Source organism: Streptopelia decaocto (genome assembly GCF_964273445.1).
Source record: "Streptopelia decaocto genome assembly, chromosome: Z".
Classification (NCBI taxonomy): domain Eukaryota; kingdom Metazoa; phylum Chordata; class Aves; order Columbiformes; family Columbidae; genus Streptopelia; species Streptopelia decaocto.
The window spans coordinates 74,062,688-74,080,592 of NC_138657.1; the positions used below are offsets into that span (position 1 = coordinate 74,062,688).

Consider the following 17,905-nt stretch of genomic DNA (forward strand, 5'->3'; position numbering starts at 1 on the left):
TTTTAAGGAATGCACAGTTTATTAATGTACTGTAAATTATAGGCAAATTATGCTGGATAATGGAAAACCTCATTATTTATTGCACAGAAGCACGTGGTAGAGAACTGTCTGGTGGGTCCATGTTGATTTGGCTTGGTTGGACCTGAGCTGTTAAGCCATTCCTCTGTCCATGCTCCTCACCCTCCAGCTCACTGTTAGTTTTTTAGCATGGGGACAGCTGCAGACCAAATCTATCCCTGGGTGTCCATTGTCAACGTGAATAAATTCTATATATCTGTGCTGACATCAACTATCTATCATTGCATTCCCAATACCGGGAATCAGTGTCATAAAGAAAGGCTATGACTAGACTGCTGTTCCAACAGTAATTAAAAATGGGCTGTTCCTTAAGGATGTATGAAGTTACCCTGCAGCCCCTTGGTCAGCTGCACACTTCACCTCTACAGCATATACTCAGAGGCTGGAATTTCATTGCCTCTTCTTCATCTGCTTGCAGTTCAGTCCCCAGCATATTTGACCACAGGGCAGATGAGAGTCACAAGCCTGCACCACTTTATTTTTATATCTAAGTGTACTTCTGAGTTTCAGAAACTACGTCAAGATGAGTAATACCATACAAATTTTAAATTACCCCCAAGTTTAGCCTGGTTGACATGGCCTGAATCAAGACTTCATCTCTGGCTTTGATCGTTTTGGGTTTGTTCCACCCTATGCACCCTGTCAGCTGCTGGCAACCTTAGCGCTCATGTGGAAGTAATAAGTAATCTCTATAGGAATGTTGCAGCAGCCAAGCAGCTCTAGACTTGTTATCCAACTGGGATCCAAGAGCAGAGAGTCAACATTGTTATTAACAATGTGATCATCGATGTTATTGTGGTAGGGTTGGTTCATTAGTGAATCAATGTTTGTGCACATCCTTGCTAAGTACTCTTCTCGATACTGAGCATTAGTATTATTAGAGTTCCCTCTTGCTGTGTCTTCCTGTATAAAGGTTAGGGATGCTTAAAGGTCTTGACCCTCTGCTGAAAGGGAGTGCTGTGCCTTAGAGATTCTCCCTCTAACAAGCAGCAGAGAGAGCCACAACATCTAAAAACTGCAAGAAAATGGAGGACACTGGGAATGTCAAGCTGCATCACGCTGGTGGTTCATCTTGTACATCTGACCCCGAATCATGCTTAATACCAGCTGCTTACAGGAAGGAGTGAGGAGTTATGAGATGAATTGTTCACTGGGTAAAGCTCACCCTCAATCCACAGGCACACACCGAGCCTTGGAAACACAGGGGTCTTTGGGCAGTGGGTCTTCAAAGTGAGTACAACAGCTACCCCTTGCTTCTGATGGTTCCTGGCACAATGCTGTGTTGAGCAATAATCTGCTCGCCATTTTGTCCTGTGCTTAATCTAACCCCAGTAAGTAATAAAAAGCAAAGTCCTTCAGCATGGGGGAAACATCTCTGTAATGATACGTTAGGTCTGTGCATCTGTTCTCACAGCAGGGACATGTACTAGAGCTAATCAGGAGCTGGAAGTTGTGTTCCCCAGGAAATTCTGACATTGGAAAAAATTAATTCCAAATTAGATTGAAATGCCAACATTTCTAATTTTCTTACAAAATGAGATTTCTTCCCCAAAGTAGTTCTAGGCCATCAGAATGTTTTAGTATGATAGTGTAATCTTGATTCATTTCATTCTGACTGTTACACTATATTAAAATATTAAATGTCATTATATATATATAATAACATGTATAACATAGAATATATCTGAATTAGTGATCTAATAGAGGACAAAAGTTGAAATGTAATTATTTAAAATGAGGGTCTCCTCCCTAAGCTGGAGCACCTGACATGAACACGTCATTTAGGCAAGCAGCCTCCTCTTCTAGTCAAAAGAGACCAGTGGACTCCCTGGATGATGGTTGGGACTACCTGAGTTGGTTGTCTCTGAGGATCCCACTGCTCCCCACTAACTCTAAAGGGAACATAAGGGACTTGCCTCTTCATTCAGGCAAGTCTTTGGGTCCAAAACATTACATGTCAAGGATACCTTCCAAAACATTTGCACGCGATAGTGGGAGATCCACCTCTCTTTATTTTTCATGTTTCCAGTGCAGCCATCCTGTCCTGTGGAGTAGATAACCCAGTCTCCTCTCAAAGACAATGTGAAAAAAGAGGTAGTTTTACTATCCGATTCATCTCATCCTGATAGAGATTTTACTCTAAAAGTGCTGATTTCTGTTTCCGGGTTATCAAAGGAACCTGAAAGGACTCGATCAGCTCCTTGAAATATGAGGTCCCCATTCTCTAAATAGCGAATGTCTGAAATCACATTGCTGGATTCAAATGAAGGCCCACCAGTGCTTTGTTTCCTATTACATTCTTAATTCCAATGCAAATGCATTTTATCCACATTCTTGTTGCTTGTCTCTAACACAGACCCCCACTGGACATGATTGCCTCTGTTGCTAGCAGGTATTTCCATGGCCCATGCACATCAGTGCGCTCTCTTCCCTCGGGACTGAGATCTCAGCAGCTATTCCCCACAAGGATGTTCCTGCATATTCCTGTTAGTGCCAGTGATGCCATAGCACATATGGTAATTGAGAAAGGACTCAGTGGACCAAGGATTCAAGGCAATTGTGCATTTAATGTATAGTGTCTAGGTGTATGAGGAGAGGAACCAATGTGGTGGGGATGGCGTGCTGGGGCCAGAAAGGACAGCCTGTTTACTCACCTTCTCGCTGTTGCTGTGGGATCATGGGAGGTGGCTGTGGGAACGCTTGGCTAATCTGGCCATAAGCAGCAGGATAAGCAGCTATAGGGGAGAGAAAAAAGAGGGACAGACTTCAGTGCTGGGAAGCAAGGAGTTTTCACTCCATACCATCACACCAAGCTAGAGGTGGGCTTTCTCCCTGCAGTTTGGCTCTGCGAAGGGCCATCTCACACAGCCTGAGATGTGGCAGGAGCACCACAGTAGTGCTCCAGGTAGCACCACATAGCCCTGAGCACCCATCCTCCCTTCAGCTTTGTCAGCAATAGTGCTGGGGACAGCTACTTGGTGCAAACGGGGGGTCTTTGCTGAGATCTCTCCCAGCAGAGATGTGTAATGATCCCAGATGGCACCACACGTTTATTCACCAGCCCAGCATGCTGATGCCCATGCTAACAACCATGTGCAGAATGCATGCACACATTTCCCTTTGAAATCTCTTTTGGTCCCTGATTTATTCACATGCTCATAAAAACAGTTCGCACGTCTATTGCCTCCCTGCATAGGCACAGTTGCACATACAGTCTTGGATATACATTTTCTTTCATGTCTGTAGAGACTTCCTCTTTCTCACACAAACACAGTGGAAAGAGTGCGCAGCAATTAAACAATTTTCCCCACCTCAGCTTCCCCACCAAGCAGACAAGGGGAGTCATTCAGTACCACAGATGGTAGATGATGTGCCTTGCTGCTAAAAATACAGAGTACGGGTCGCCTGCGAGCCCAGAGAGAGGGGGATAGGGGTCATGTGTGTGCAGAGGGGTTAATTAACAGCTCAAAGGGTTGAGCTGCTTCCCATCTATCAAACCTCACGAGCAATAAATGACAATAACTAAAACACTGGCAAATGAAGCCCTACATGAAGAATTAAATTAAGTTTCCAGATACAGTGCTGACATGAGATAATAGCCATTCCTCAGCGGGAGCCCATGATTGCTCCAGTTACCACAGGAAATAATGACTTTGGGGTGGCAGCTTCCTCACAACGTTGGCCATGGACACCTCAGGAGGGGAGGCTGAACACGGTGGGGTCGTGGTCTGCACCAGGTCACTTTGGCTGGTGTCAGTCCATCAACTGCAAAGGAGCTGCTCAGCATGCAGGGTGAGGCAAGTAGAGGCTGACCCATTGGGAGCTATGGGGAAAGCTGCTGAGAAGACAGGAGTATGTCTGCATAGCTCCTAAGCAAGCCTCAAACTAACTAGCTGGAGTATGGCCATAGACATACCCTAAAATATAGATAGGTGCGGACACACTGTACCCTGCCAGGCACAGCAGCAGTGGCTCTGCTGGGTCTGGTTGCTCATCTCCCCTCCTCACTGCAGCACTCAGGAGACCTGTTACAGAAACTGGCCTCCAAATCGGTGGCCTGATTTTGCCCTTGTGCATCGTGATAAGCAGAATGGACCAGGTCCTGCCAATGAAGCTGCATCGAGGTATAGGTGAGTGTAAGACTTTCCCTGGGGAAAGGGAGGAGATTGCCTCCTTAGGGAGAGAGGGGAGAGAAGACCCTGGGCTTTATGTTCTGTTTTCTCAAGAAATGCAAATTTAATCTGAGAGTCTGTGGCCCCCAGCTCACCCCAGTATCAGCAAACACCTCCCTTTCCCCAGACCCTTAGGTGCATTCAGAGATTAAAGGCTTCAGAGAAGAGAAAGGTTTATTGGGAGAAAGTGTTAATACTAACGACCTGCGTACTGCTGCACTCCAGCGTAGGCTTGCTGCAAGGGGTCTGCTGCAGTGGGGCTTTGTGCTGTGGAGACACAAGAGAGAGAGGGAATAAAGGGGTTAAAACATGACAGGCACTCTTCCTTGCCCTTCCCTCATCAATATGTGGTGTGAGACAGACAGACCCAGGGGCTGAAGGTCCCCAAAGAGAAGAAGCTTGCTCACCCCATGAACAGGACTGCACAGAGCCCCCCATGATGGCCAGGAGGGCTCTGTCCTCCAGCCATCACGCTGTGGGACTTTTGAGCAAAGGGCAAGCAAACCTCTCCCCTCCTTTCCCAAGCTTAAATTATGGAGCTCAACTCTGATCGTGCAGATTTTTGGCACTTCCGTAATCAACCCCAAAGAGGCCTCATCCTAAGCCAGAAGTGACATTGTGCTAGGTGCTGTGCAAACTCAGATCTCAATGACAGCTACAGTCGCATGAAACTTTCAATCAGAGCAGAAAACAACAGGCGCATAGCAGGAGTAAGGAGAAGAGAACAAAGAAGTGGCTCCTGCCATTGCGACATCTCTTCGAAGGACTGTGATGCTGCCAGGCAGCCCCCTGTGAGAGAGGAGATGCTGCTTGGAGGGGAGGGGGACGTCACTTGTCTGCTCCAGGAAGGATGCTGTGAATCTCTGCGTAAGGCATGCTGTCCCTTGCTGGCTTCACAGTGCGTTTTCTCTCTTTACAAGTGTGCATTCCTCCCCCCTAAAACTGTTTATTTTTGTGAAACTTTGAAGTCTAGCTCAAATACAACCAAAGCTAGTTACGATTTTTTTTTTTTTTTTTCCCTTTGGTTGGTAGGGACAGAAAAAAAGAGAACGAGTGAGAGAGAAACGTGTTGGATAAGCTCTTTCTTTATCTGCAGCAATAAAATATTTAAAGCAAAGCTTGGCTGAACCTCCAGTCCAAATGTCACCTTGGCCCTAATATTTCACTTCTTGTTATGAGTTTAATTTGTATTTATTGGTTCTGCACAGTTCTACATTTATGCGGTCTCTCCAGCTTCTTACTTATAGGATGATCATTCAGGGAGCTGCCACTTTCCTGACTCCATCCCACCTTCTTCTTTCCTACAAGCACAGAGGTGTGGCTGGAGGCAAGTGCTAGGAGCATGCAAAGGTATGGGCCTCTTGGAAGGAAATCTGGTGTCATTGACCTATCCAAGGAGAGACACTGACTGTAGGCCAAAGTGTGGGGGAGCTTGGCAAACGTATTACAAACCCAAGGAACATGGGCAGAGTGTTTTCTTACAGATGCAAATACCAGCTTGAACCTTAATTTCAAAGTTCACCATGGATCATGATGGAAGCTTGCAAGGTCTTGCACTTTTCTCCCAAAATACAAGGAAGAATGTTGAGAAAACTTAGAAGGGACAAACACAATTAGCTGGCTAAGGCTTGGAAACTCCTGTTCTTTGTTGCCATTACTGGATCACAAGGACTTTGAGGTTGGGGTAGTAAGAGGAAAAAATAAGTGGGATTGCAGTCTTAGGTTGGAAATTTGTCTGTTTGATTTGCTAGCTGACTTCCGCCAGGTCCCTCAGTGTGTGTGTATGTGAAATGGAAAGCACTGCCCTACTGTAGGGATTTTCACCCCCTTAAAAACAGTGTGAGGACAATACCTTTAAACCTGTGAGAGATCAGTCAAAAGCACAATAGAGATGCAAAGCTGTATTTTTAAAGAGTAGATGTTCCAGGAAACTGGAAAGACTGTTTGGAAAATATAAAAAGTGTTTCCACTTATTTCTGCCTTGCTGAAGAAGGAAGCAGCTAAATATTCTTTTTAACCTCTGCTCAAAACTAGTTTCATCTAAAATCAGAAAGTTAGGCGTATTGCTCCAAAAGAAAACTGAACGGCTATGAAAGTTTGAGTGGTACACCAGTTCCCACACCTCATTGGGAGAATGGTTCATAATAACTTGGACTTGCTCAAAATGACCAGGTCCTGTCAGGTAGAAGGTATCTCCTGGGGAATTTGAGGGGACATGTGATAAAGGGAGAAAATCTTTCTAAGACAACTATGGTTTTGCAGTCTACAGTAAAGGAGATGATCTACCTTGTCTGCCCCAAAGGCCACTGCCCTTCCTTGGTTACACTCATCTGTTTACAGAGCTAGAAGAAGAAATTGTCTCTGCTGCTCAGGAGATACACTCACAGCATTTCCTTCCTCTCCAGCTGAGGCTGCACTCAGGCATGCTCATTCCCTCTCTGTCATGCTGACAATTAGCAGTGACTGCCTCTTTGTTGGTATGAGAGAAATCACTGAGCAGTATCTGTCTGACTCTGGTCCTCTCTTTATTCCTTGCCTTAAGTGGGCACACGTGGGAACTGGCCACTCTCCCAGCTATAGTTGAGTCTATGTCCTGAGCCAGACCACCTGGACCACTGCAGAACTGCTCTCCTTATCCCATCTGTGGATATCTCACCTGCCTTTGGAGCCATACTCTGGCCATCATAACTAAGCTATTCTGCTTAGGAAATAGACACTGAAAATCATGGTTCACCTTTAAGAGTAAATATTAAAACTGGCAAATATTTTCTTTAAAGGGTTTGGGACAACCAGCCTTTAAATGCAGCCTTTTTCCCTCCCACACAAAGCTTTCAGAGTTCATTATTTTCCTGAGTCACAATGACTTGTCAACAAGGGTAGTGCCTAACCATGTGTTTCTTTCTCAGGAGGCTGCCTTGTGCCTCAGATCACACAGAGAATTTCTTCCCAACTCACAGAACATGCAAACCCAAGGGAAGACTGTCCCCTGGTTCCAGTCAGCTTTGCTCCAAGCTGGGAATCATTTACTCATACGTAAGGAAGACACAAGGTGGCTGGTCTAACACACAGAACCCTAACTCTGATCCAGCTGTCCCTGGATGTTCTTCAAATAGAGTGAGTTGAAAGCATCCCTGAGCTGAAGGACTAGACAGCATAGGGAGGCAGCAACCATCAGCTTGGGGGTCTGTGTTTTATTTGTAGTCTCATACCCTCCCTTGGCTGTTTGGCAAAAGCAGCTGTGGCAAGTCACCACCTGCAGGAATTTAACTTGCCACCTCTCAAAAACAAAAGTGATGACCTTTGGTCACTGAAGAACTCATCTTCCTTAGCTTGGAGAGTGTTTTTACTCAGCGAATGAAGATGTGACTTCAGTACAGCCGATGTGTCCATGCTGGCCAACACAGCCTATGAAGATGGAGGGACACAGACTCCAAGGCTGGTTGGGTGCCCCGGCACAAAGCCAAGGTAGCTTGGACAGCCATGAGCCTATCTTCAGGCTGCTGCTTACTCTGCCAGATGAATTAAACCTAGCAAAGGGCATAACTGCCTGTGCTCCCAGCTGTAGTGTGGATGAAGCCAATGGCTGGTATCAATCCAGAAATCTCAAGAAACTGATTGGACATTTGAGGAAGTCATGGCCACACTGTGATCAGTAAAGTGACTGCCCTCCTACATACTAATGACCCCTGAGAAGTTCAGCAAGTGCTCAGATGCAGGAGGGGCTCATGATACAGAGCCAGCCTGTCTCAGGGGCTACGTGTGACTGTAGGCTAGAGCACACCATGTGCTAAAATTCAAAGTGATGGGGAGACATTAATCATTTCTTTGTCTCAGCACAGGGAGACCTCAGCTCCTCAGCATATGGTCTGTGCCAAGGCAGAAGCCCACTGTGGCTGATTAAGGGCTGGTAAGAGCTCTAGGGACATAGGAGACACTAGAGGAGGGATGTGGATACCATAAATAACTTTACAGGAGCTTCTGGACCAGAACTTGCACGGCTCTAAGTTGTAACATCATCAAAAGACCTTGAATGTGTAAGTGACTATCTGTGCAAATGTGTTCATAGATAACATTTCAAATAGCTTTCCTTGTGGTCAGACTCATAGAAACTGTACATCCAATATACAGACATTTAAGAGATTAAATGTGATGTAATGTACACACTGGTGAAGTGGTGGTGAAGTGAAAGAAATAGAGAGGCTCCTTAGAGGCCAAAGGAAAACCATCAACCATGTCAGCCCTGCTGAAATCCATGTAGCCTTGCTGCTTTGCAGAAGCTGAGTATCTGGACTTCCCAGGGTAAACTAAAGGTGTACTGTGAAAAAAGATGCTAATATTAACTTCATTTGGCAGCTCAGGGCAAGAGTCTTATCCCTGGACATCACCTTTATATTAATTTGATCATTTCCGTATCTCCATGGGAAAAATCCTGCTCAGATACAATTGTGTCTTTGCAAGACAATCCTGGCCAAGATGCCACAAGGTGACCATGGCAGATAACCTTCCATAAACCTGGAGACATAAAACAAGCCAATGACCTACTATATGGCCATAAATATAAATTTAACGAAGGCAGCACTTACTCATTAGGCAGAAGTCAAGAAATGACTCCCAAGACCTTCAAAGAAAGTAGATTCGTTAATGTCACTTTCCAAATCCTCTGCCTGATGCCAAAAACCAAGGATGATTTCTCAAGTCAGCATGAAATACCAGTGCTTTAAAATTAACACCAGGAAGCTTTCTTACTACCGATATCAAGATTGAAATCCAACTTTTTAAAGGGGCATTCCATTAATGTTAGGCCCGACATTTAACTTTTGTCAGACAATAAAAGGACAGAGGTGACAGAATGAAGCACATTGTTAAAAATAAATAAAATCGATTTGAGCGATGCTTTGTAAAGAATCCCTCCTGAGATGCCAGTAACCCAGCTACAGTCTCTGGCCAAGATGAGCTGTTATATGAGTGCCCCAGGGGAAAACAGTTGTAGGAGACAGGGAGTTGGAGTCTGCTGTGATGGTCAAGGGTGTAAATCAGAAGGAGCTGCACTGAAGCCAGTGGAGGTGGTGAGGAAAAAGGATGATGGTCACTGCTTGAGCCATCAAAAGAGATCAAAACATATACCCTTGGTGGGGCATGGATTGAAACTCTGTCTACAGTGTCTTTGTCCCTGTCCCAGATCAGTGTAAGATAAAGTCCCTGGTCCCAGAGGTATTTTACGCCTCTCCCAAGAGCTGCAGCTTGGCCGCTGTTACCTCTGGGAGGGTGGATGGGAGAGAAGAGCAATCAAAGAGAGGCAGCAGTGTTCAGTGGTTTGGGGGGGAGGGAGGGCATACAGTGATGACAGCAAAAAAAAATCTATGTGAAGGCCAGGATTAAAATAAATAAATAAATAAATAAATAAATGAGTGGGAGGGCTCTATTCACCTTCTCCTTAAATCCAATTTAAATCACTCTCTACAGCCCTAATCTATATCCATAATTATATCATTTCGTACAACAAGCTTGCTAGAGGTCTTAAGAAATTTATGTAGATTAAAATTCATGGGTGCCATAGTACAGATTCCATATTATTAAGATTGATTAGGACAGCTGATGCTGTGATTAAAGAAGCCAGCGTTTACTGTTGTAATTAATTAGGTATTCAGACACAACAATAACTGCAATAACAGAAAGAATGTGCTGATCCAGCATAAACCAGAGACCTATCCTGTGTTTTGTACTCTCATTTTGCCATTTAGGGGCTGGACACCACTCAGTTAAAGACATGTTGTGCCACTGTCTCTTCCCCTACACACCAAAGGAGCCAAAAAATCCAGGGTGTTCATGCCCCCTGCACCATCCTATTAATTGGAGAAGGCCTTTTAGTAGCATCCCCAGGTATTGTAGATACTTGTTTAGGACAATAAATGAGCCTACTATGAAATTCACATAGTTTATCGCTGGAAATCAAGACTGTCCTTATCATTTTCTTAGTAGTTCCAGCTCCAAGACCCATTCCTAACAGCAGCCTGGGTGAGAAGAACACTGTGCAAACACGCAATAGCAAACTTGCTGGCTGTGAGGAGCTTCCAGTGGACAAAGCAAGAAAAAGGCAGAAGACTCAGAAATGCAGAGAGGTAGAGGTGGCTGGCCAAGGTGAGAAATTAATTCAACAGCAGAGTCAGGACCTGATTTCTCCCCCTTTGCCTAAGACCATGAACACTGAAGTCTGGATCAAGTTTTAAAAGCCATTAAGGCACTTAACTCCATGTTTTTGGGGATCTTAGTTTAAGTCACCTTTAAAAATAAAGCTCAAGGTCTTAACTCACTTAGATGTCTCTGAAAACATCAGCACAAAGCCTGATTTACATTTACACCTTATTCCAGATCAGAAAATACTTTGACTCTAAAAGGCTCCCACAACTGTCTTAAACAACCTCATTCATTATGGTTGCAGCAGGATTGTTGGAACTACATGGCATCATTAAAGTAGCTTAGACTACAATTGAAGATGGCAACTTGTTATTATATTTTTAATGAGTGCATTCCTCCACTTATTTATTTTACCAGTAAAGTGTGGTTTATGGCACGTGGCAGACTGTTACAAACGGGTCAAATAAATGCTTCCTAGTCGTAATGATGTTTCAGGTGCTCACTGTTGCATTTTTTGGAAGTGCTGATACAAAATATGAATGGGAAAGCTCTCACTCAGAGATTTAGGGTGGACAAACAAATGCATCCAAAGATTTCCTGCAGTAAGTAACTTCGCCTCAGGGCCACCAAGCCAGGTATGTTTCTAGGGCATGGAGCATGTCTGGACCAAAGGCTGTGGGGCTTTGTTGTCATTCTGGACCTTCTACAGGTGCATGCAAGTCACTCTTTTTCTATTCTCCTGATTAATCTCCTCCTAAACTCCTTTTGCCTGACATCTTTCAGGGCTGAAATGTCAGGTGTGGGGTAAGTCAGTCTCTTTCTCTGCCAGCACAAGCGAAGCCCTGATCATGCCCAGTGTCACTGGATGGTGTCTGTCATGATCAGGACTGATCCTGGGACTGACTGTCCCGGAGCAGCAGTCTGCCCATCAGCAGTGCTGCTAGCTAATTGACAAGCTAATAGATAAGGCTGTCGTATTAACATGCCAGCAACTCCTCCCCTACAAAATTAGCTTGGGTAATGATAATAATTACAGATGGAGCTTGAATTCTGTCTCTGCTGGCAATGGGCGAAATTCATTACTGCCTGATAGTTCTTTGTTGAGCCAAGCAAAATGAATTGATGGTCTTGGTTCAGTTCGTAAGACATGGGTTTCTACAGTACGGGAATTCACCCGTGGGGGACATCTCTACTGCCAGTGTCAGCAGTGGCTTGGAAACATGTAGGCATAAAGCCTTGGCTGCCCCTTTGTACTGATAGCTAGTCCTCTCCATGGAGGGCTAGAGCCTGAAGAAGGTCTAAACTGGAGCTTGCTGCCCTGCCAGCCCAGATGTACCCACAGGGTAACCAGAGGGAAGTGGGGAGACATCTGCAGTATCTGCAGGGAGAGGAGGTAGAGCTAGTCCTGGCAGTGAGGGCAGTCAGAAACAGAACCACCATGTGCCTGAGAACAGCAAAGGAGGCAGCACGTTTATAAGGTATTATGAGCAACTGGAGGAACTTCATTTTTGTTTTCCTCAGTAATCTAAATGAAGACCAAAAGCATTGAAGAACTCATCATCCTGGAAAGCATTCCCCATCTGAGGCTCCACAAAGCTGCTGTGTCACTGGATCCGTCCCTGGCTTTGGTCAGGCTGGACATCCCTTGGCCCAGGAGGAAGAAGTTTGTTTGGGAGCTGTTGGATGCCATGGGGTATATTTTTCTTTCTTCCTGGGCACGTCTCTGAGCAGAAGACTACATAGCAGTCCTCACTCTTTCCTGGTGGCTATGCTCTGCGCCTCATCCAGTTCCCTCATTTTACTGATCTTTGACAGACAATCCTTTGTCTTTCTGGTTTACTGCCCTTTGCTCTCCCCACTTTCTTATCTCTCCCTCCCTTTCTCTTCCCAAGGAGGCTCTGTTTTTGTAGCAAGCCTTTTTTCCAGTCCCTCACAATGGATTCCAGTAGGGCAGGACCCGACACCAGAGAGCAGAGTGCTGATGGCCGTGAGACACAGCAGAAACTGGTGCAGATGGTCTCCACTGTTATTTTACGTCACATGCTGTTACAAGAGAGGCACTGGGCTCTGGGTGTCTAAGAAGCTTTGGCTGAAGAGTGTAATCCCTGTTACTATGGCTGTTGTGGAAATGGCAAATGCTCGTGTGCTGCTGCAGAGTGACTCACAAGATCATAGCACAACAAATTACGCTCTTTGTCCCCACTACGTGTTGTGACACATTGCCATGTTCAATAGCTCTGCAAGCAGAAAGACTAAAGGGCAGGCCTTAACACACAAAAAGACCAAATCTCCAAAGGGGCTCAGACTAGTGGAAAAATTTACTCCCTTGTTATTCTGTCGATGCCAAGAAGTGCACTGTGAGGCATTATGTGCTGGCTGAGCTTGGAGAAGGTGAAAGCATGGTTTGTAAAGAGTATGCCTGCAAGGAATGGTTTGCTAGTGCAGCTGCATGGATCCAGAAACTGGCCAGAGCCACAGAAAAAGTGAATTCCTGCAGGGACTGGGGATGTGATCAGAGATTTGGTGAGCAGGGACATTAGACCTACTCTTGTCTTTGCCCCAAAGCTGTGGATGGTTCAGTAGTCTGACTCAAATGATACCCTGTGTGTCCATGCTCCAGACAAAGCGAATCTTAAAACAAAGAGCAACAGGAAAACAGAAAAAAAAATAAAAGAGGTGAAACTACAGAGTAAATGTAACTACATCATATGGACCTGCTTTTGTAGTGCAAAGACTCTGAAGTTCTGGAGTCCTTAAGATGCAGCATCAAAAATATTATAGCTAGACACAAATGTGGACATGTAGAGAAACTGCACAATTAATGGGATTTATTTGGGTCTGAATCATGTGGATGTCATGCCTGTACAGATTCTGATTGTCCCGTTTTGCTATTTTCAGGCAACAAACAACATTCTGCTGCAGGATATAATGGTGTGAACCCACATTTGAGTTTTTTTGTGGAGTATGAAAGACTATCTGAGAGCAAAATTTGGGCTTTAAACAATATATGGCAAGTCATAACCACAGCAAGCCTATGGTTACGTACATAATCCTGTAGCACTCTTGGCCACCTTCAGAATGAGAGATATACCATAAAAGAAAGTTGTTTGGAAGCTGCTGACTTTGGATGGTGACTAGCAGGTTATTTTCTTTTCTATAATGTTAGTGCAATTGCATGCTCAGCTTTAATATTTTATTTCTACCTTGCGTTTAGAAATGCAGACATGTAGAACCACAGGGCAGTGCCAGTAACATGCTACAGAGGAAAGTGAAAAAAATCCCATAATGAACAATGATGGAATAAGCTGTCCAGTGATGAAAATTTCTTTCTAACCCCAAGCAATTAGTGGCTGCCTTATATCATAAAGCATGAAGATTTGTGTCCTTTCTACATTTTTATCCAGTCTAATGTGACTGTGGATGCTCTCATTACTCATATAGAAGTCTAATAGTTGTTTGGGTTTTTTTTTTTTTAATGCTGTTAAGCTTTAGGCCTCAATAAAGCCTGTGGCGAGGTGTAAAGTTTTCGAGAGTATATAAATGCCCATTAGAAGGAAGATAACAATATGGAGCAAACGCATGATGTGTCCTACACTCAAACTGCCACAAAGGAACTTACTGTCAGGCTTTTCTCGCTAGTGGGGATAGGCAGAAGTAAAATGAGAGGTGGGGGTTTGGCCTGCCACTGTTACCTTTGCCCCTCTGCTATGACTTAGGATGTCACTAAGTTATGCGGAAGATGAGCACTGAGAAAGACCTGTGTGTTGCTGAAGACACACAGAGATAAATCCAAACTTTACATAAAACAGGCTGTTTGGACATCAGCTTTACCAGCAGAAAGGAGCCTCCCTGCCTGTAGCAACGTGGAGCGAGGATGATTGTCACCTTTCAGGGTGTCAGGCTGTTGGTGTTTGTGCAGGGACTTACGGTGAATTGGTGACTGAGAGAGCCTCTCCAGAACTCTGAGAGAATCAGATTAAGACCATTGACTTTTATATAATCATGGATGAAGTACCCAACTGAAAGCTCGCTTTAATTATGGGGGTATTTGGAGACAGTAACAAAAGCTCAAGTCATTAAGATTCACCTAGAAAGAACATATTTTCTCTGATATCTGCAGTAATGGATCATGGAAGATTAACTAAAAGGAGCTAGATAAACCAGAAAAAAAGATAGATATAGAAATGGATGAATAAACAGAGATAATAGACTGGCAAACAGGTAGATACTTAGATGGATAGTTGAACAGATGGCTATATTTATATAACCTTAAAGGCAGGGTGCCTTCTTGCTGCTGTGACTGAGCTCACTGAGTACACTGAGGGCTCCCTCCAATCATCTGATGCCTCTGTAACACTCCAAGACCTCACAACCCCTCTAAGCTGCTACAAACATGTATATACATGCCTAACTTTTAGCACAGTAAGACTCTTGATTTCAATTCTGCTTGAAGTTGAACTCATGGCTAAATGTTTGCTAGGTGAGGAAGTGGGAAATAAAATTATTTTTTCAATACTCTTGATACTTCTGGGCTTTTCTTTGCTACATTCACAGGTTTGTTTGTTTGTTTGTTTGTTTGTTTGTTTGTTTTGGTGAAATTGTCTGACCAGTAACCAGGTGAGACTTTTGTATTTCTACATTATCTGATATTTTTTCTTGTGGATTATAAAGTCCACTGTGATGTTGAATCTTCTGAGTTTTCAGGACCGACTGACATTGAAAGAATTTTTTTTCTCAGGGCTTTTGTGGCCTTTTTGGCTGGAGCATCTCACTCAATATTTGATTTCCTAACAGACTAGATAAACCTATGAGTCCCCCAGGGTAAAATACTCCTTCGACAGCTGGTGGCTAGGATCAATTAGCAACATTTACTTAAGTTTTTATTTTTATGACTGTTATTATTAGTATATGTACAGCAATGGTAATGAATGTCTTCCTAGCAGAAGTACAGCTTGCAGGAGAAGTCCTGAGGATGCTGGAAAATGAAGGTACATATTTAAGGACTTGTAAATTCCTAAGTTCTTGATGATTACACTCTCAGAGTGTCCATACGTTTGTTCACGCAGGTATAGAGGCAGGTACATATCCTTTAACTTCATTCATTCCTGACTACTAGGTCTTGCAAAATCACCCCTTCAGTGCTGACATCTTTTGAGCTAGTAACAGTCTATGAATCTCAGCAGCAGTTCTGTGGTGCTGCACCACAAGAGGATGAATCTGAGCCTGTTCTGCGGCTATATTAAAGGAGCTGCTGTCTCCATGCCTGGTAAGGCAACAGGATTAGGATGCAGTGAGATATCTGGAGACCAGCACCTGTTGCCTGTGGACATAGTCTGAGACATGGAGCAGTTCGGGTCACCAGCCACGTGGACCCTCTGGATTTTTCCTCCCAGAGCCATCCATCTGCAAAGGAATCCCAGCCAGTAGATACCTACAGTATGTGTTAGGGGATGCAAACAGGCTTAGCACAGCTGCCTCAAAGATAGGCAGGAGCAAGACCCTTGGAAGTATTGCTAGGAGATTTGCCAGCACTAATTGGTCAGGCCTCAGATGAAATTTTATCTAAAGCAAATCATGCTGGATGTCCTTATTGTATTCACCAGATGAGTTGTCCAGCAGACGAGGGCTCAATTCTTCAGCATAAAAATTTTCCACCTCCAACATGCCTTTCATATCTACCATCCAGATTTAATTGTGTAGCAACTGTAGCTGTGTGAGACCTAACTACACCAATGCTACAGTCACCACTGATGCTGTGGGGCATAATCCTGCTGAGGTGGCTCCTGCTAGACAAAGCCTGTGGATGTGGACAACCTCCCTAAGACTGAGGGAGCAGGCTGTGGGCACAGCATTGACCTGGCTTACCTGGGTAAGGGTGGATGCCATTAGCAAACACGGCTTCTGCGGCGGGCTGCCCATTAGCCTGTGGCGGGAGGCCAGTGAAACCATTCACCCCGATTGGAGATGGGATGCTAGGCACAGCTGGTGCAGTTATGCCAGGAGGTGTGCTTCCACCTGCAAGTGAGGAGGACACAAAATCAGAGCTAGTGAGTACTGGAAGCAATAACTACACAGAGAAAACTGCTGACATGACAGCTGTGACAACCACACTGAAACCATCTGGAAATCCAATAAATGAAAAATCTTCCAAGGTGTCAGACAAAGAAAGGGATGGGCTACCATTGGTCCTCTGTTTGGAAAGCACTTAAGAAAGGCTTGCAAAACTTTCTTCAACAGAAGGAAGCTTTTGCTTGGTCATCATGGTCTCTAGACTAGATCCATGGCTAACATCAAGCAGGTGAATACTATAGAAATATCACCCTTCCTTCTCAGCTTTCTCCCTGGAGTATTACCTGTTTAAATTGCTAAATAAGAAGACATGTCTTTCCTAGAAATCATTTAGAGGCAGAATTAAATTTTCAGTCCCACCTTCCTACAGCAATTCCTCTCAGTTTCTCTTCGGAGATGTCAGCTTTGTGGGCATACTGATTTCCAGGACTACTCTGTCCGCACTCTCTTGTGAATACATATTTTGTGTACAAACTCATTTTGAACTTTTGCAGCACCAGGGATCCCTAAAAGGTTTGTCACGTTGATTTGTAGCTTAAAGGTAGCCAGTGATACTTTCTTTTTAGTGTCAATGTTTAGCCCAAACTTGACTTCACAGAGTTTTAGCAGAGATTTCCCACTCAACAGGGGAAATATTTGGGTTAGATTTGTTTCTTTCAAGAGATCATACTCCTCCACTTCTTCCCAGATGCATCCTGTGGGGCACTGTAATGCTGCTGTTTCAGAAGACCAATTTAGTCTTTACATTTTGGGTGGGATCCTGTCACACATTGACAGAATTCTTAAATTTCTGAGAGGACAATTATATCCTCCTGCTACCTCTTTGTCTGCTCCTTGAATGTTTAAAAGGACTGGGAAGTCTGTGCTTCTTGCAACATATTCAGGATGTTTCTGGGGAGCAAAAATGAGTTTTCAGTGAGTATGAAATAATATTTTTCTCTTGCCAGCTGTGAGTGGGAAGTTAAACTATCTTATCTTCAGCAATATCTTTCTGTGTCAGGGTGTATTACTGATTGAAAGCACCATTTTTGCAGCAACCTCTTTTTTAAACCAATTGCGGAAATTTTCTTCACCATAGTAGCATTTCGTGATGGGTTAGTCCAACAACACATTTTAACAACTACTTAAATCTGTGTTGGTGCTTTAAGAAAGCCAATACAGATGCATGAGGTGTTTAAATATGTTCTGATTTGAGTCACTCAAAAAGGAGGCGATATTTAATCTCTTTTCTTATACCCAGAGCAGAGAAGCGTCTGCTTCTCCTTTGCTTATTTAAATGGTGTTGGCCTTTAAAAATGTCCTCTGTGGAGGTACAGGAGCCAGCAGTGGCAACTGAAGTCCAAAGGCAATGCTCTTAGCATATGCCATCAGCTTGCAAATCACAAAGGCTAGTTAAAATTTCAGTTGATTTTCTGTATCTCTCCTTTATTTGCATAGACAGTGTAAGTATT

The 17,905-nt window shown here is 44.1% G+C and overlaps 1 protein-coding gene across 20 annotated transcripts in view; it reads right to left on the bottom strand.

Moving 5' to 3' along the window:
• The window catches only part of CELF4 (CUGBP Elav-like family member 4), a gene marked incomplete at both ends in the record, with an annotated part of 685,986 nt that overhangs the window by 25,041 nt on the left and 643,040 nt on the right, over window positions 1–17,905 (bottom strand). For 15 of the 20 annotated variants that reach the window (XM_082074681.1, XM_082074671.1, XM_082074682.1 and 12 more), the window contains 3 exons: window positions 2,733–2,813; window positions 4,452–4,517; window positions 16,251–16,400. In XM_082074681.1, coding sequence (XP_081930807.1) covers window positions 2,733–2,813; window positions 4,452–4,517; window positions 16,251–16,400 — 297 coding nt within the window. The remainder of the gene's footprint in view (window positions 1–2,732; window positions 2,814–4,451; window positions 4,518–16,250; window positions 16,401–17,905) is intronic. The other 5 variants (XM_082074672.1, XM_082074677.1, XM_082074687.1 and 2 more) reach the window with 1 other exon arrangement.